General features: G+C 40.5%; 1 protein-coding gene across 3 annotated transcripts in view; it reads right to left on the bottom strand.

Annotated features, from left to right (window-relative positions):
- Positions 1-20,960, bottom strand: part of EFNA5 (ephrin A5) — a 209,180-nt gene that overhangs the window by 37,264 nt on the left and 150,956 nt on the right. For all 3 annotated transcript variants that reach the window (XM_035099900.3, XM_035099901.3, XM_088653136.1), the window contains exon 2: positions 5,735-6,027. In XM_035099900.3, coding sequence (XP_034955791.1) covers positions 5,735-6,027 — 293 coding nt within the window. The remainder of the gene's footprint in view (positions 1-5,734; positions 6,028-20,960) is intronic.

The following is a 20,960-nucleotide window of genomic DNA, read 5'->3' as shown; positions in this document are numbered from 1 at the left end:
CTTAGTTTAGTATGATGAAATGTTCATATATGTGCCTATCACCCCACTTTGGATGAAACTTGGCTGATTAATTTTGTGGTCAGGGTCTCAATTTTCTTACTGGCATATCTAAAATAGGCACATATTCATATCTCGCTTCAAAACTCCTGTTGCATTTGTTGGTTCTCACAACTTAAATCTAATGTTCAGGAAGAGGAAGAAAAAACTCTTTCCCCTTTGTCTTTTTTATTAACCGTGGAAAGAAAACCATTCATTCATTCAGCCACAAAGGCCAAGACCTCTTACAATATACATATGAGACAATTCTCAAAGACCCACATTAGAAGCACAGCCCATCTCCTTCCTATACACCCTGTTCCATTGCGTTAATGGCACTTGAATTTTTAACAGCTGGAATCCAAATAATCTTTTTTCATTTTGTTATCTGACAGGCTTGGGGTGGGGTGGGGTGGGGGAGAGGACCTGCAAAAACAAATGCTAGCATATCTCCACTCTCTTACACAGATATTTATTCAGAACCAAATTATGCAACAGCTTTTAACACTCCCTTTGAGGGTTTTAAGAACACTACCGACATCAAAATCTATTAGACAGTGCTGATTGTTCCAGCTTTTCTTTTACAAGACTAACACTTAATTCTTCTAATAGCAACCAGTCCTTTAATCTGCACACTAGATTAAGCAAAATTCCCTTTTAAAGGTTACCTTGTCTGTCTGTTTAATGTTTCATGAGCAAAAAATACCAATAATAAAATAAAAACACACGCATCTATCAAACTCTTCCAATTACTCTGATTTCACTCAGAATGTCGAAAGCAATTTGGGTGAACCAGCTATCAAAGCCAGGATTCCGTGAGTCACTTGAGCAGCTCAACAGCTGTCAGGGCAGCATCCCTGTTTATGCTGATCAGATCTCCACTGAAAAGTTAAAAGGGCACCTAGCAATAAAAAACAATACCCTGAAGTATTAATGGGACATTATAAAGCTCTGAATCTAAATAAATTTCCTTAGTTAGTTTTCATTCCTAAAGGTCAATTCAGATGTTCCTATATGTGAATAAAATGGTAAACGCAGTTCTCTCAGATCACAGTGGCATGAGGCCCCCGGAGGGGAAAGTGTTCCACAAATCCAGAGGAAATTTATACTATCCCAAAAGATAACAACAGAATAGGTCCAGTTGCATTTGAGGTTCCCTTACTTGGATCACAGCCAGCAAATAAATTGTTAACACACATGACTCAGGGTCAAATTAGATGCGGATGCAACAGCCATATGTCTGTCCCATTCATTTATACAGTTGGGGGGGGTAGCAGAGTTTATTGAGCACCTTCCCATGCTTCAAGTATCTTTCACCTATCACTTACGGCATTACAGGTAGGTAGGGAGAAAGTGCTGGCCATAACAGTGTGTTTATGGTTCAGTAAGATGGAAGTGGGAGGAGAGGATCCAGTTTTCCATAGCAATGCAACTCTTTTGACTTGTTACATGTAGCACGACTCACAGAGGAGCACCTGCTATTTAGATGCCATTTTGCAGTTGCCTAATCCAGTGTTTTTCAACCTTTTTTGGGCAAAGGCACACTTGTTTCATGAAAAAAATCACGAGGCACACCACCATTAGAAAATGTTAAAAAAATTAACTCTGTGCCTATATTGACTATATATAAAGTAATTCTCCCACGGCACACCAGGCAACATCTCGCGGCACACTAGTGTGCCGCGGAACAGTGGTTGAAAAACACTGGCCTAATCCATGGGCTCAGGCCCGTGCGTAGTGGGGGGCAGCTGTCCCAGGCATCAGTGGGCTAAGCTGGCTGGTGCCTCCCCACCAGGGATGGCTGCTTTTGTGTTTGAGCTTATAACTTTATTCTAACAAGACTCCTGCTCCGGGCCTCAGACAAGCTCTACATGGGCCTGTTTCTAGGAATGTTTGACTGGGAATATGCCCACTGCTATCACAGATCAAAGGAAGAAACATGTATCCCAAGGAGGAAAACAACAGCAACGGTCCATGACACAAAAATGGAACATCATTGTTAAAAGATTATGTACACACCAGCAACCCAAATAGAACCGATGGCACCTCATCCAGCCTTTTAGTTTTGCGTTTAGTTCAACAAGTTGGCAATCTAGAACCAAATTAAGAGTCTATAACCTCTGAAACAAACAACTGCTTACCAAAGAGTTCTGCATCTTAAAAAGACATGCCAGTAACTCAAAAAAGTGTGAACCAATTCATAATCTTGTACATTCAAATAAATGTGATCAGAAGGCAACCTTCCTTGAGGTTTTTGACATTTAACTGTTAGATAATGCCGTGAGTCAATAAGTTTCCAATGATAGGTACAAGTTCAAATTTATTTGCAACAAATAACCTAATGTTTGTTTAATCCTTTAAAAACCTGTACTTTTGGGGAATGTTCAGTGGAAACCACCGAACAGTTCATACTACAAAGATGTAGTTCAGCCATGTACAAGAATTACATAGTTATGCTGTAGAAGATGTGATCCAGTGATATTTTGCGGTGCAGGGAAAACATTTTTTTAAGACTCTGAAATATGGCTAAAAAATTTATCTCACCGATTGGGATGCCAAAATGCTGCTGCTAAAAATTTATCATTGCATTCCTAATTTTGTGCTATTTTACCTTTCATTTAAAAAAAAGTAACTGCAGCTTAGATGAAGAGCATAAAACTCTTGATATTTCAAAGTACTGTTGAACAATTACGTTAATGGGAACCATTGACAGTTAAATGATTCTGCTAAATGAATGTCATAGAAAACACAATGACTTTATAAAAAAAAAGAAAATGAATGTTATAGAAAACACGACTTTTTTAAAAAGAAAAATATTGAATTTAACCACAAATTAGAAAAAAAAATGTGTTACAAGCACTGAGGTGCATTTTTACTATGAATTCAAACAGCAGCGAAGTGCTGCTTATATAGTTCAATGGATTCTGTATTTTCTAATAAGCAAGTTAGTACATAGCAAAACCACAAGGAGATTTTTTAATCCTACCTCCCTATGAAAGGTCTTGCTGCTGCCTGGAAGTGCACTGCTGCCACGCTGGGGAAAGAAACCTTTTCCCAGAGAGAGGACGTTAACTGGGACAAGGCTGGTGCTCAACAGCTATTCCTGATATTTTGAATCACTTGAGTTTGTACTGAATTGCATTAACTGTTTAAAAGAATGGGTTCATTTTTTGCATTCTTTATTATATGCTACTTTGTTTATAATATTCATACAGTGATTGGAATGTTTGCTCATTTTTGATGCAATCGTTATTAGTGCGAGCTACTGTTAGCTCAACTTTTGTTGTTGGAAAACAGAATACAAATATTAAAAATCAAAAATCAAATAGTGGCTTCGATTAAACAGTTTGTACATGCATGCTGCAATCCCATGGTTTTTGGGAGGGAGTCCCAGAGCCCATAGGACAGAGCACATTTTTCTCTGTGAGGGTGGAGAGAAATCTGCCCTCAGAGATGGAGCATCAAGTAATTTTTTTTTAAAACCCCTTAATGGATTTGGCAGGCTTAACCTGCTCAAGAAATTTCCCTGCAAATTTCAAACACTTGAGTGAAAAGGCAGGGGAGGCAAGAAATCCATCTTTAGATTTCTAATTATGGTCAATAGAGGTAGAACTGAGCTTTGAATTTAACACAGCAGAACTGGACCCAAATAATGAATCAAATCAGAATGATACAGAGCAGATCTTAAACAGATGGGGCTGCTTCCAGATGCTACATATACAAGAGGAGTTTTGTGGTTGCTGCGCACACCCAGTTATACCTCACTTTAAATTTCCTTGGCTAGTTTAATTGTTTGTTAGAACTTTCAAGCAGCAAAGTTCACAATAATACCTAAACTATTGCTCACTGCAGTGAGATATAGTTCTGCATCCCTTTAGAGGCACAAACTCTCCAAAGTCAAGGGGGATGTTTGCATAAGTGAGATCAGTACCATATGATGTAAATTAATTCATTTCACAACCATCTCCACTTGACTGGGATTCCTTTCGTATTTACTAACAGGATATGAACCAGAGTTTAGTTCTGACATGTTTTCGCATGACACATCTCCGAAAGTAAGCAGTGAAACAATTCAACTGTTACTGTTCCAATTTATTTTCATTACGCTTTGGCACGTGGAGAGAGTGTAATATTGAGAGCGAGCACACAAAAGTACAAAGAGGTACGTTTTCCTGCGATGCCTGGTTGCTTAAGTAGAAGAAGCATCCATGTATTTCAGCAAGAATGAATTTCCCTATTTATTTTTAAGAAACATGAGGCTGAAGGCATAAAGTAAAAGAATAGATGCTACCAGTTTAGTGAGATAATGGTTTCACAGAGGAAATAACAGCTGGGGGGGAAATGGATACTGCATTGCTGAAACTAATTGTGAAGTATTGGACTCTAGATGTGTAAGGTAAAGGAAAGGAGCTCTTTACTAAAGAAGAGCTCATTTCATCACTTTCGTATGCTTTTTCTAGGATTTGTTTCTCCCACTGCCTCACCTAAAGGCCATAGCAGGCTTCAAATCTCCTTGGGGGGGGGGGAATGCCTTGATAATGAGGGAGTGTGTGCTTGTTTAAAGGATGCAGGTGTGAGAACTCCTTCATAACAATTTGCTTGAAAACCTGCTCCCAATGCATTTTGCATCCCCCCTCCACATGCTCAAAGAAACAGCTTTTTCTGAGTAAAAAGTCTCCTTGACTTGGTGAAGATTGCCATTTATCCCGAGATTTTTATATTCAATAATGCTGGACTGTGGTATTTGGAACATTTCTTCACTGATAACCATTTCTGTGTCGCCAAGGACGTTGCAACAGCTTCTTTGAAAAATGAAAGAATCTTGCATATCTGGAGTGGATAGTCTGTTACTATACACTTTCTGCAATGACACTTTGCACGTCTCCAAACTGAGAAGCAGTTCAAATGAACATAATGAGGTTGCATTCACAAGAACATTAATACTTAAGTTTACAAATGTACTCTGCACTTTTAGCAGCATCTCCTGCTCCGTTCACAAAGAATAATATGAAGTAAAGAACCATCAAAGGGGAATCATACTGACATTTCTTCACTGTTACAAGCATAGAGTTCACTCTTCATCAATCCATCAAAATGAGTGTAGCTACTATTCTAAAGGATGTTGGGAAAGATTGAGGGCACTAGGAAAAGGGGATGACAGAGGACGAGATGGTTGGACAGTGTTCTCGAAGCTATGAACATGAGTTTGACCAAACTGCGGGAGGCAGTGCAAGACAGGAGTGCCTGGCGTGCTATGGTCCATGGGGTCACGAAGAGTCGGACATGACTAAACGACTAAACAACAACTATTCTAAAGAATCAACAAGTGTTTGGGAACACCCCTTTGCACCTGAATGCAAACCTCATAAATGAAAAACATTACTACAATGATATTGTTATTTAAATGCCTGTGAACCAGGGTGTATGTGGGAGTAAGAGAAGTTTTCTTGAATAACCTCAATAGCATTGTTTTATTTCACATGAGTGCAGTTGGATGTGCAGTTTCACGTGGGGACATATTTTTTATCTCATTTTTATTCCCATACTCCTGGTGATTTTATCTAGGGATCCCAAGATCTACAAGTATATAATCAAGACACATCTGTAGCACATACAGACTGGCCTTTTGCATAAGTGAAAAACTGCCATGGTTTCCTCCAGCTGCTATACAACATTGTATAAATCTCCAAATACTCACAGATGTAGAAATATTCCCGGCCTGGCCTGAACTCAAATCCTAATGAGAAGGGAGTGAAGAGTTGGAATTTTTCTGAGAACTTCAATGGTCCATTCGGAGAGTGAGGCCGATTGCACTCCCACCTCTTGAATCCTTTGGAAGTGTGATCACAGGAACTGTAGCCATCAAAGTTCACCATGTAAAGGATGTAGCGTTCAGTCTTATCTTCTGACACTGAATCTTCATAATGAGGACAGAATACATCCAAATAGTCATTGATGCAGACATCAATATGGTAGTCACCCCGCTGGAATCTAAAAGGAAAAACAAAACAAAACCAGCTCAGGAAATCTTCACGACAAAAAAATTAAAGTCACAAAAAATTAACATCATGAGCGGGAATCACTCTCTCAGAAAAAGCCCTTCACAAGGACTTCCATTTGTGCAATGGGGTTTTCCCCATCCCCTATATTGGCTCCGTGTTTGTGTGTCATGAGACCCCCCCCACACACACACACACAAGGGGAGGGGAGAATTGTTCGATAAGGGAACTTGTTATGTCTGTGTAGATGGTACCTTTGTAATAGTGCAATGTTGAATACTACCCTTGGGGTATTTCCTTTGTCAAAAGCATGGGAAATAGCTCAAGAAATATTTCAAGCCGTAACTTTGCACCCAGTGCCCATTAACTGAAGGGCCACACAACCAGTTCTGTCAGTGTCCTTTGCCCTACAATTGCCTCTGGATCAATATATTCTAAATGGGGGGAGGGGGACTGTGAGAGAAACTCCGTTTCATCTCTCTCTTTATTAAAGAGAAGAACCAGAAATGCTATACATACTTTCATACAGCACAAACACCAAATGGGAGATATCACTTCTGTACCACAACCAAATCTCATTACAGACACACACATTTATTTCCTATAAACACTCATTCATCTTTGCTTTCTCTTTGCTGCTGGCAACGTTTAGTCAAGATCCAAAAAGCCCAGTATACCTTTGAAATATTTTTGAAAAGCAATGTAACTCCACTGCCAAAGTACATAGGAGAGATACTGCTGCTCAGATAAAAGAATTCTAGACTATGAATTATCAGCACTCACCTGACAGTTTGGAATGAGAGCCAGATGAGAAAGGTAGTACAAGGCACTTTCACTGATGCGCTTTTATTATCAGCAGTGGTAAGCAGTATTAGCTGCAGCAGTAGCGAGGCTGTTTTTGCTGTCATTGTAATAGAAGTGCAGGAGCGTAGGGCCAGGTAGGGCCAACATATTTCTTGTCCAACTCTCAGCTGCGTACTGCAGGTGGGAGTTGTATGCACTGCATACGGAAGCTTGCCAGTCACCTGAGAGAGTCACTTTCACACACAGCCCAGACGCAGCAATTTAGTCCCACCGAGTCCTCTCTACCTACTACTCTCTACTCACAGGAGTGCATCTTTACAGCCAAACACTCTTGGAACATGAATCAAACATACATTCATTGCAAAGGTTAGAGATGGTCCATGGAGTGGGGTAACTGTGCTCCTGAAGGACCAGGTGTGCAGCCTGAGAGTAATTTTGGATTCACAGGTGTCCATGGAGGTCAAGTCTGTGTTCAGGGCAGCTGTCGACCAGCTCCATCTGGTATGCCAGCTGACACCCTACCTGCTTGCGCACTGTCTCGCCAGAGTGCTCTGGTTATTTCCTACTTGGGCCACTGCAATGCTCTCTCTGTGGGGCTACCATTGAAGGTGACATGGAAACTACAACTAATCCAGAGTGCAACAGGTGGGCTGGTGACTGGGAGCAGCCACAGGACCATATAAGACCGGTCCTAAATTATCTACACTGTCTCTTAGTACATTTCCGAGCACAATTCAAAGTGTTGGTGCTGACCTTTAAAGCCCTAAATGGCCTCAGTCCTGTATATCTGAAGGAGTGTCTCCACCCCTATCATTCAGCCCAGACACTGAGGTCCAGCTCCGAAGGCTTTCTGACAGTTCCCTCACTGTGAGAAGTGAACTTGCAGGCAACCAGGCAGAGGGCCCTGTGGAACACCCTACTATCAGATGCCAAGGAGATAAATAACTACGTAACTTTTAGAAGACATCTGAAGGCAGCCCTGTATCAGGAAGTTTTTGATATTTGATGTTTTAGTCTGTTGGAAACCGCCCAGAATGGCTTAGGCAACCCAGCCAGATGGGCAAGGTTTGAATAAATTAGTAGTAGTGGTGGTGGTAGTAGTAGTAGTAGTAATATCATCAGTGAAAGCTTTATTTTCACAGGCATCGCATAAGCCACTGTGGACATTCCAAAAGCCACTGTGGACATTTCAAAAGTATGCATAACTTTTCAGTGAACTGGTCACGGTTACATGATATGGCCCACATTTCACCTAAAGCCCTCCAAGTGATTCCCTTCTAAATTTAGAGTGCCTTAATGGTTCAAAGATATGTTTCCATGTTTTCCCTCATAGCATTTCTCATCTATTAACAGGAATATAAAGTTAACACAAGCTGTCTCGTGAAATAGTGGTTCTACACCTGCAGCATATATACTTCCACAGGGATGCGAGTGGTGCTGTGGTCCAAACCGCTGAGCCGCTTGGGCTTGCTGATTGGAAGGTCAGCAGTTCGAATCCATGCAACGGTGAGAGATCCCATTATTCTGTCCCAGCTTCTGCCAACTTAACCATCCAGGGGTCCTTTACCCTTTTACTTCTACCTTATAGTTCCACAGAGACGAGCATTGACTTCTACCAGCTATTCTTCCCACTCTGTACTTATTCTTACCACCACATTATCACTACCTATGGCTTCTATTCCTCGACAGCAGCCACTGTAAAGTGCAGAGATAGTAATAAAGATACCGTGACATATTTAACTATAACTATAATGTCCCTTTTCACCTGAGGCACATCTTTTAAGCACCTGATGGACCTGAAATCTGCCAACTAGATATTTCCATCCAATTTAAGGAGGAGGGGGGGAAGGGGAGCGCAATGATAATTGGGTCTTCTACAAGGATATATTCAGAGCAATCTATTCATCCTACAATCATTTAGCTACCATAAAATAGGTTTTTAACAAAGGAGAAATTGTGTTTAGTGTACGAACAAAAGCCTGCTAAATCTAATTCTGGCCAGTGCAGAGTTATTTCAGAACTCATATCTACCATAACCATTAGGGCAAAGTAGATGAGGGATTTCCATGACTGGAATTCCTAGGGCCTTTTACTTTGACAAAAAAGCAGCAATGAAGATCCCCGATACTGGACAGGGCTGCCGTATAACAGAGAAGGAATTTTAAACCTTTCTTTCCGTGATTTCACCCCACTAAAAATTCTAATCCCTGGAGCTATTTGCCCTCTGTGTTTCCTTAAATTTTGCCAATGGGGATTTGCAGCAGATTTGTTGGAGGAACGACGAATTTCAGAAAGAAGATCAGGACCTCTCCTATTATGAGTTAATCAAAGCAATATTTAGAAGGGGCAAAGTAGCTACTCAAGGCTGAGAAGAAAGAGGCAACTTATTCCCATCTTTATTTGGCTATTTGTATTAAGTATGTGTAAGTACTAAAGTGGATGGCTACTAATTAAAGCTATTTGCTAGAGAGCTTATAAATTTTATATTTCATTTTATTAGTATCAGGCAATTTTAAATTCTTGCCAAAAACCCAGACTATTTAAATCATATCTGAAACTTGAATATATTGATTAGCAAACAGAAAACCTAATTTACTGGATCAAAGTTAAAAGTCATTATTTCCTCCTCAGAAAACCCATCCTGAATTCAAAGGAAGCATGTTTAATTTTCGGAGACTACATTTAAAGTATACTATAAGAAAAATAGCCAGCTATCAGAATGAGATGAATGTTCAAAACTAATTCACCTACTCTAAATGAAAACTGAGAAGTGCAACAATGTAGGGAAGAAGAAATTAGTTTACAAACATGTTTGAGAAGTTGATAAAAAAGCAGGCTGTACAGTTCCTTCCTCACATTTTGCCAGAATGCAAACCGTATTCTCCTCCTCTATAGCATTCACAGAGGCTACAGATTTTCCTGGTTCTGTCATTTAAGCCCCAATCTTGTAGATTCCCCTAAACAGCATGCAAATGAGTCCATAAATGTCACTACTTTGGGCAACTAACTTCTTACACTTCTACACACACCTACTCAAAGCTAGCTGAGACTATAATGTAAGGAAGGAATAAGTCAGTCTTTTCTTCAAAATGAATAGGCTAGACTAGAGAGCTAAAATAAAATTCCTGAACCACAAGTGTTTCCCCCCCAAAAAATAATGCATTTTGCCTCCTTACATTATCAGTTACATACAAGAAAACACATTGCTATTCTTCAACCACAATTAACCTTTACATTCAGTCAGGTGACGTTCATACAGTGTCATGGAAACTTGCATGCTACTGAGTTAGATAATAGGCAGTAAAGCTCTTAAAAGGCATGGGAAAGCCTGAGACAGTTAAGTAGCTCCTCATCCAAGGCATCTCTGCAGCAAGCAAATAAGAATTCATATTGATTCTAGGCCAGCACAGATTGGTTCAGATCATCAGATGTAAGGATACTTGCTTCTCAGACACCTCCTATTTGTTTCAGCTGCAGGAATGCTGAATATGGGGGGGGGGCTGACACTTTTAACCAAAGAAATATTCAAGACTGACAAAATGTTCTGAAATTAATTCCTGTGCTCTGGTGTTTATCCATCATTACAAAATGCAGGCACGGCTCGTACCATGTGCATTTTTTCATAATTGTAATTCTGAAGCACATGCGTCTTGAATCTAATAAACTTGGTTGTGTATGGCCATAAGAGGTCTGCTTAACTAGATATTTAGAATGCAGTAGCATTTTTTTGCATGTTGCTCTCTCTTTCACTTCCCTCCCTTAAATAAATAAACAGTATAAAATCCTGGCATAAAAAAATAGCACCGCTGACACTAATTGCCCATTATCATATAGATAGATGAAGAACGGCAGCAGCTTCTGCTTGTGGCTTGTCCCATACAAAGCATATATATTAGTCATATTCTGTGTTTTAAGGTGCATGTGCTAACAGCAGCACCTATGCTTCAAACTGCTCTCTATTTTCAGCTATCATGGAAGAGAGATTTCTTTACACAGAAGGGGAAATCCTCCTGTTTGAACACAAGCACATTATAAGTATTAGGATGGCATTCTTCCTCAGATCTCAGAAGGTTCAGACTGAGAAATCAGGTAAGTGATTATTCAGATATGAATTGGGTAACAATACTTTCACCCCGGGGGTGTCAGCTTCAATAAAATTTTGGGGGAGCCCAAGTAAGCCCCCCCCAATTGATCACATGACATGGCATGCACATGCACACACATCCATTTGAATAGCAATGCCCATTAATTTTTTGGGGGGGACCCCCTCAAATATTTTATAGGGGGCAAAGGGACCTTGGCCCCTAGGAGTTAGCTCCTATGTGTCGTCCTAACATTGCTAATTTACCATAATTAACAGCTGTCCTGTGAAAAAGTTCTTACAATATACAGTTGCACAATTATATATCTTACTTAAAGAAGTTTTACTGGATGCTGTGTCCAACAATGCCACCCATAGAAATTGCCAAAAACTGATTTATTCCCCTTGCTGTCAGCTGAACAAGGCTATTAGATGCACTCCTAGGATTATGTTTAAATGCATTTCATATATAAACCTACAAAAAGTGCTGAATCTAAACCCCTGGATGGCAGTGGTGGGCTTAATAGTGCACTGTGGCTACCGCCACATCCACAACACCACTGCTCACATCTTCCAAGGTGGAAGGTTGGGCAGAGGAAGGGGGGAAATCCTCTTTGCTGTGCCAATGAAGAGGCTTGGGTGGGGCCTGTTGCCTGCATGTGATGGCTGCACATGATCCAGCAGGTCCTGTCCTGGTTCAACCCTACCCCTTTCCTCCAAAATGCCCTATTTGAGAAGTCCCCACTAGCTATCATAGGCAGTAATGTCTGTCCACTATTTGTCTGGGCCGGGGCCATCTCTGCCTCAACCAAATCCACTATAGTACAGCATTCCTCTGCAAACCACCCATTTCGTAGCTTAGTTAACAGACTGCCAGTGGTTTATAGATTACTTGAGGAGTACATGAATTCCAACCCATAAGTCAGCCAGCATTCAAGATATACCCAAATACCACCCAATGTGAGCTCTCAACAGAAGAATCATCACTCCATTATTCTTTTGAGCAGCTCAATACATTCATTTTTGTTTTTCTCAATACTCTCTCCTACATAATGATTTAAAAAGCTAGAGGTTAGTAATTAAGCTTGCTGGAGGATAAAACAATTTATTTAAAGCTATTGCAAAAATAGTGCTTGCGTCTATCATTTGGATGCTGAGAATTTATACAAAAGCACTATTTCAGAAATGCCCATAAACAAACTCCTTTAAAGAAATCATGCCCCTTTTGTCAGAATTGCCATGCCACCCAATAAACTGTTCACAGACAGTGCTGAAAACACCACTGATTCCAACTCAAGGAACAATTGAATAATCAGACGAAGTATTAATTTCAGTTCTATTCACTTAAAAAAAAACACCAGTGCCTTATTCTAGTTGCAGAAGGCAGCATATTGGAAAGGTTCCATTTTGTTACTTTAAAAAATTCAAGTAGGACAAAACAAATAAATTAGGGTAGTGAAGTACCAGGATTATGATCATTTTTAGATCATCTGTTTTATGTCCCAATGTAGTTAAGGATGTCTTGTACCTTCTTGTTAACACACATTGTATCCCAACTTGGAAGAAAGGCAGGATATAAAGTAATAATGACACCTCTACAACAACAGTACTAACAAGTCATGCTCAGACCAGGAAAGCACTGAGACCGAGGGAAAGTTTTTTTTTTATCATTAAGTCCTCTCTATTCAATTACTATTTATCTGGGTAATTAAACACTGGGAAAGGATGCCAGGCTAATTGTTAGATTATGATAATTACCTGTCTCTGCTGTGCTGCAATGATCAAAATAAAACATGGATACAGGCATAGAGCTGCGGCTGCTCTGTAATCGTCAGGCTTCCATGGGAAACCAGACCGTTTTTTACTTGTTCATTACAAAATCAGGCAGAGCAACTTATCATTTGTAACTTCTCTCATCCCCCCCTTCACTTGCTCTGCTGGAACAAAACTCCCAAAAGGTTGCGCCAAAGCTGTTGTCTCTGATTGGCCCACTTCCATCACAATTACACAGTTGAGCAGAATCAGGTCCCTGTACTTGAGAGACTTCATCAGACCTGAAATTACTGCCTTATAATAGACTGCAACGACCTATCACATTTTCAGGAACAGCCAAGACTATCTCACTACCCAATTTCCATTGTGCCAACGAGTCAAAGATCTAGCCGCACCCTCTTATTCCTATTGTAACCCTGCACTGGCACCTGAATGCTTCAAATTAGTTGGATCATACAAGTGGGATGCAATCAGCAACAATGGAAGGGTGGAAGGGCAGGTAAACAGTAATGATTTATTGCTAAAAATGAGCACTAAGATCCCTTTCTATCTCAGTTCATAGAAAACAGTCTAAAGATGGATCAGCTTCTGCTATGAGCAGCAAGCTTTAAAGCAGTTAAATAAAATCCACTTCATCTTATCAAAACTTCATTCCAGCTCCTTTTTTTAGAATACTGAAATATTAAGCACAAGGGACACTCTAAGGAACAATGTGCACAGAGCGGCATGCACAAAAGTGGGGTGCCAATACCAGCTGCCTCTTTCCATAACAATGGGCCTCTCATACACATTGCAGTGCACAAAGTAGGGCCAGGAATAGCCCCAATTTTAAAAGCTACCCCTAACTTCTCGTAGGAAATGCTACCAGAAACCATTCCTACTACAGTAATACAAAATGTCTACAAAAAACAAAGGATTGCTTCATTTCCATATTCAACAATTAAAAAACAACAACCTGCCAATGCTGGGCAGTCAACCAAAGTCTCTATCTACTAGGCAGACTGATTAAAGCTGGGCAGCTTTCATTTTATGCTTGTCTCTGCCTGCAAGAAATATGCCAATAATGCAGGAGCATCCTCTGTATATTTCGAACCAAGAGACACCTGTATTATCTTTCTTGCGCTGTATTTAAAGACAGAAGCAACTGAACAAGAGCAGCTACTCATGAAAGTTAACTCATAAATAAGAGCCTTGGGTTTGAGCAGAACAAGAATGATCACCAGTGGTGACAGAATCATGGGCGGGTGCACTAGCTACTGGAAAGCTTTTAACATGCTGTGCCCTTTTCTCATCAAAACCAAGCTACACTGCATGAAAGGACATGCAAACCAACAAAACCACAGTATCTAAATGAAGCTAAGTATAATTATTTTTAATGTAGTTATTTATCAAAAGCGCAAGCTTGTTTCTTGAATTATCTGTGGTTCAATCCCATACCCACAACTTTTCGTACAGCTGGATCTTGTATCACAGCCAAACACCGCAGAAAGCAATATACATAAAGAGATAATGTAATCATAAAAAGTTACTTTTTCCATAACAAACCACAAAAACAGTCAGCATTTACTTCCCATCTATAAATCTAGCCACTTTAGTACCAACTGGTCAAATACGGGAATACTTCTATGCACTTAACACTCTTATCTTCTCGTGAACATCCCTTCTCTCCCTTTCCTCACTTCTTTTGATCAAACGGCACTTTCCAGAAGAATGTACAAGAAAGGCAACTGCTCTTCAATGTAAACACACATAAGCCACCTCTTGATCTTTGGGACTTCTTGTCCCATCCTTAAGAAGTGTGTGCTTGTCCAGGCCGCGGGGCTTCAGGAGAATAGTTGTGCCAAGGCAGATGGATGATAAAGCAAGAGGGCAATCAGGGGCACATTCATGCTGTGTGACATGTCAGAGCATCGATTCCAAGGAGATCAAGCTCTCATTCTCAAATTCTCCCAGCTCCAATAGCTTTAATCCCTGCAATGGCAACCTCTACCTGCCTATTGATTTTTCATTGCTGTGGGCATTTAGCTTAGTGAGGGGGATGGAGAGAGATGGGAGGGGGAAGAGTACAAGACAAGCTTTTATTCTTTCAAAGGCATCATTTAGACTTATGAGCAGAACTTTAGTATCAATGGCCTGAGTCACATAAACTGCAGGGGATCACACCCAAGCAGATACTGAGGTCCATCAGGGATTGCTTGCAGTCTTTTTCCAAACTACAGAAACCCAACATCCAAGTCTATGTCAACTTCTTTGCCAGGCTGATTTACAGATATGCCCTAAATGGCCTCAGTCCAGTATACCTGAAGGAGCATCTCCACCCCCATCGTTCTGCCCAGACACTGAGGTCCAGCACCGAGGGCCTTCTGGCGGTTCCCTCATTGTGAGAAGCCAAGTTGCAGGGAACCAGACAGAGGGCCTTATCGGTAATGGCGCCTGCCCTATGGAACGCCCTCCCATCAGATGTCAAAGAGAAAAACAGAGCTACCAGGTTTTTAGAAGACATCTGAAGGAAGTTCTGTTTAGGGAGGCTTTTAATGTTTTTATTTATTTAATGATTTTATTTTATTTTTCTGTTGGAAGCCGCCCACAGTGGCTGGAGAAACCACTTATTATTATTATTATTATTATTATTATTATTATTATTATTATTATTTGCGTTCTCATGAATTTCAGTTCCCAATTACTTCCTTCACATTAGTTCTATCCAGTAGTACTTAGGGTCTGACTCACAACATTTATTCCACTTTATTTTTGGCAGCAGCAAGGAAGCTCATAATTAACAACCACACATTTTGCTATCAAATGCTAGCTGTGTTTGCATGTCTAAACCATGGCTTAGTGCTACATCAGTGAGCCCAAGGCAACCATCGGGCTCATATACTTCCCCCCCCCTTCCTGCACAGCTGGAGGGGAGCTTTGTAGAGTTGTTTCTTTTCTTTTTTTAGCCAATCTAACTTCCACTCTAGGGACACGGGTGGTGCTGTGGTCTAAACCACTGAGCCTAGGACTTGCCGATCAGAAGGTCGGTGGTTCGAATCCCTGTGACAGGGTGAGCTCCCATTACTCGGTCCCAGCTCCTGCCAACCTAGCAGTTCAAAAACAGGTCAAAGTGCAAGTGGATAAATAGGTACCGCTCTGGCAGGAAGGTAAACAGCGTTTCTGTGCACTGCTCTGGTTTCGCCAGAAGCGGCTTAGTCATGCTGGCCATATGACCTGGAAAATCTGTCTGTGGACAAACGCCAGCTCCCTCGGCCAGTAAAGCGAGATGAGCGCTGCAACTCCAGAGTCGTCTGCGACTGGACCTAACTGTCAGGGGTCCTTTACCTTTAAGTTCCACTCTACCTTTCTCCTACTGCTTTCCATCTATATTTTATCCAGATTTAGGTATTAGTCAAATGTTCTTTTCAAAAATATTCTGCCTTCCCGGATATCATGTGCTCTAATTAGGGATGGAGGGCAGGGACAGGCCTTTCTGTTCCATGAATTTCTGTTCATGCAGTCTAGATAACAATATTTAGCAATCGACAGTGTATTACATCCTATCACTTTAGAACAATTGTCTCTGTAAATACATACATAATTTGTTATTTTGGCCATTGAGGCACACTTCAAAGGTTGCAATCATGATGTCTATTTTTAGGAGAAACATATAAATGTGTACATTAGAATATTACAGAGGGGGCAGTACATGTCTGACCCCTATATTCCACAACTAATTATATCATAGCATAATACACACACAAAAATACAGTGAACTGATATTAAAACATTATAACTATTTGATTCCTACATTAAAACTTCAGTTCTAAGAGTTAATTGAGAGGCACAAAACAGCAAAAAGGAAAAAGCACCCATGGGTATAATGCTAAACAATGCAGACATGAGCTGCATAACATGTGTTGACCATGTGTCTAACTTAAGAGCTACAGTCCATCAGATTTGATGGAATGCGACAATGATTGGTATTTGTTAACCCTGCCCCGAGGCATTCACTGACATCTATTAATGGTTACGGAGAACAATGGCCCATCTGCAGAAAGGTCTTGCTTTTCACACTCAAAAAGCCAAAAGGAAAATCACTTGCACAACATTTATAATGACCTTCAGTGCAATTGATTCACATCAACCGTAATTCACATTGCCTTTCCCTAAGCAATTTACACAGATACTGACACCAATAGCTTTTATAATTTGTATTTCTACTCTTCTATACGATATTATTGATGAATGAGAATGAAGCAAATCCAACAGGAAAAAGTCTATTAAAATGCTTTTCTAGAAACACATGGTAATTAGGTACTCAGGTCCTCATTTTAACATTGCATAGTATGTCACAAAAAATAATGACTGCGACTGTCCACATGTACATCTGTGCAACAGATTTTATCATACAGTATATGTATTATGGACTAGAGAAGCCTTGTATACAAGTTTTGAAAACAAAAACTAACCAGCTCCCACAACCTAAACCACAGACAGCATAAAACTGGTTAACTCCAATATAACACAATTGCACACCTTACTTAAACATTGACACTGGACATTTGATTGCAACAAGAAGTCAAGTTTATGAAGCTGTTCTTAATGCTCCACCAACAAAGATGACTTTAGTATGTTTCTACCTGAAATCCTGCTTTAAAATATCTTCTTCCAGTTCCATGCCTCCTCTGACAGATCTGCTGGTGCATAAATCCCAAGGTATGTCCCCTTACCATGTTCATGAGACAATATATTAGTTCCAGCCCACTTTCAAGAATGGGGCTGGCTTATGGAAGGCCATATGGAGTAAGGAGTAAGACTCCTTTGATTGAACCACTTCATTTTGGGTATGCAAATATTCTATTGAATCCTCATGACTTCAATGACACACTAGCAAAAATGTCAGCAGTAATTCCTCTGAAGCACATCTGTAGCAAAATGCTCTACGTAAACTGCAAGTAATGTGCATATTTTTATATTATATTGTCATATGTAGATATGATGTAAATCATATATGATGGTTACACACAATACTAATTACGTGTGAATCATTGTCATTACTGCACCCATTTTTATTTATAGGCTGCACTTGTAGATTAAAGCCAGGTTTGATTCCCCCCCAGTGAAATTTGCAGCATTAGAAGCATGAACATAAAACCTACCTTCAACAGTTTTCATCTGTTGAATATTCTGCAATGAGCACTAAATTCCGTCTTCCTAGATTTGCTTCCTGCTGTACAAGATGAAGATGACAGAATGCATTTTGGGACACTGCTCTGTAGGCAGAGCCCAATATACCCTTTGGGCCTTGTTGGTTCCTGGTCTCTCTCCAGGCCTCGCTGGTTCCTAGCCTCTGAATAATTTTTAAAATACCTTTCAATCATTGCCCCCTTAGAAATGAGGAATTGTTGCACCCAGAGCATGATTAGAATAGCAGATTGCCATGAGGGACAAGCATTCAAGGTATTTTTAATGGAAATTATGTCTGGGTCCATCACTCACCTGAAGTTTTAGTTGAAACATTCATGAAAAGGTCTTAAAAACTAGAGTGTAAAGCGTTTCCTGAGCAGCCACCATTATGTTACCTCCTTTGCACAGTAAATGCACATTAGACTTTCGAAGTGCTGGCCAATCAATGATCTTAACCATGACAACCTTTACGGCTTAATTTTGCGCAGTGTCACAGTTTGAAGGCCCCAAGAAGTTGTCTCTTTGCTGCCTAACACCTGCTGTGGGAATTTTACAGCACAGCACGCAGAAGCAAACCTGTTTTACACCTGCTTTCCTCAACTAAAACCCAATGGTAACAAAAGATCTGCAGAGTCTTGTTTGAATGATAAATCTCCTTCAATTTGAAAACTACAGGGAGGCAATTAGGTCTTCCAAGTTCCCAGAAGCAAAAGACTCAAGACTTTGGCCTTCACCAAACCTTTAGGCAATATATTCAGCAGATGGAAGTCTTTTTATATCCTCAACTGTCTTCTATAAAAAGGATGTTTTACTTTATAAAGGGTATTTGTTATTTCATATACGAAAACCTTTTTTATAAAAACTTCCATTGCTTATGCTGCCCCTCCTGATGTGGAGTACAAACATTTAAAGGCCAGTTTGATTAAGGTTAGATGGGCGACTGCTGTCTCTCATGGCTAGAAAGGAAGAATTGGGAGCAATCTCACCCACCCACCAAAGTGTTCTGCAGCTTGATCGACATCCCCACTTACACAATACACCCACATGCCTCTGGTTGATTACTGTAGGAAAACTAGAACTCTACAGGACCCTGAGGCCAACTACTGTTAGTCCTTATGACACAGAAAATTTTAAATTATATCCATTAAATACGTGTTATTGCACTTTAAAAGAAAAGGGCAAGCCAGACATACAGGCAGATCACACATTTCAATTCATGAATTTCAGAGCATCAATCAGGTGTTTAAACTCAGCTGTTATTGTCAAGTCTGGAAGGCTCTTTCTTTTGAAAGACAGCAAGTTCTTGCAGTCTGAGTTTAATATAAATAAGTATGCACAAAATCAAGCACTTCAAGGGATAAAAAGAGTCCTAATGACAGCAGGTGGAGTTGAATACAGACTATTGCAATACTTGTTGGCATGATTCAAGAGTGCTCAAGGCCATCTGATGCTAAGGGCCATATGAGAAATCAGCAGAGACCTAACCTAGCTAATTGTCTCCCCTGATTGTGACGGCTCTGATTAGAAGAATAATCAGCTCTCAGCAGCCTGTAGGCAAAAATGCCATCCAAGGGTTTCCCCCCCCCCCCTTTATGATGTTGCAGAGCAGAATGAATTCCAGATCTCATCATTGCTGCACTTTTTCAACACATTAAAAGAGTTTCTATATGAACAAAGAAAATAATTCCCTTCATAATTAGCCAAAATATTTCGCTCCTGGTTTTGTGCCCCCCCCCATTTTTCTTTTCTGCAACAGCTTTCCTACAGAAAAAGACATAGTGCCTGGATACTGATACCCAATCTACTTTCCAGAGTCACAAAACATGCTTGTTTCACTCTCATGATGAGGCACATCATAGTATAAAGAGGCTTATTATCTGTGTCTACTTATGATTAGATGGGGAGTGCAAATGTGCTCCCACAGGGAGTTGCAGATATAAAATTTAAAACACTTCCTACATAAAAAGATGTTATGCCTACATAGGGTGAATACCCTACCACAGTTCCCAGATCAAGAACATTGACATGTGACATCAATTGGTTCTGTATTGCAGCAACCCAGAAGTGGCCAGAAAGCGGGGTGGAATGGGGGCAGGGGTAGAACAGGGTGGAGTGGGCCACAATGACCCAGAATGCAATCCCTGCGAAGTAAAGGGTTGCCTATGTGTTGAGAGCCAGTGTGGTATAGTGGTTAAGAGCGGTAGACTCATAATCTGGAGAACCGGGTTCGCATCTCCGCTCCTCCACATGCAGCTGCTGGGACCTTGGGCTAGTCCCACTTCTCTGAAGTCTCTCAGCCCCTCCCACCTCACAGAGTGTTTGTTGTGGGGGAGGAAGGGAAAGGAGATTGTTAGCCGCTTTGAGACTCCTTCGGGTAGTGATAAAGTGGGATATCAAATCCAAACTACTACTACTCTTCTTCTTCTTCTTCTTCTTCTTCTTCTTCTTCTTCTTCTTCTTCTTCTTCTTCTTCTTCTTCTTCTTAACACTAACTATGGGCTTGGTCAGAAGCTATGTTGCTAGGTTGCTGTGTCCCACCAAGACTTTCCTGGCAACCCACCAGCTCTCCAACCTAATTTGGCATCCCCTATGGAAAAAAAAGGACAGAGCACTAGTGGGAACTACATGCTGTTGCCACCTTGGGCTCCTTGGAGTGAAAGGGGGTATAAACTGAATTAATAATGATAGTGATAGTGAGGATGAAGAGCCTCACTGTGATGCTGGGCTGGGCAGAGAGATTTCAGATCATCCCTTCCCCACGCCAAAGTTCAATAATCACTGAGCAGGAAAGCAAGCAAATACTTGATCTATCCATCTGTCTATGTGCGAGGTAGAGAGTACGGAATTTCCTTATGAGTTTAGCCTTATCAAATAATATAAAAAAATAACAGAATAAGAAAACCGTAAGTAGCGCTGAAATTGTATAGAATGATAAAATGTCTAGGGCTGCAATCCTAACCCCATTTACCAAGAAGTAGACTCTACTTAATTCAATAGGATTTACTTCTCAGCTGGCCTGTTTAGGATTGAGCTGTATGTTAACATCTGTAAATGGGCAAGTGTTACATGTTACTTGAAGTAATTTTTAACAAAATCTT

Source organism: Zootoca vivipara, chromosome 10, assembly GCF_965207765.1.
Source record: "Zootoca vivipara chromosome 10, rZooViv2.hap1.1, whole genome shotgun sequence".
In the NCBI taxonomy this organism is placed as follows: Eukaryota; Metazoa; Chordata; class Lepidosauria; order Squamata; family Lacertidae; genus Zootoca; species Zootoca vivipara.
The sequence above is the reverse complement of the archived record's forward strand: the minus strand, read 5'-3'. Positions and strand labels throughout refer to the sequence as shown.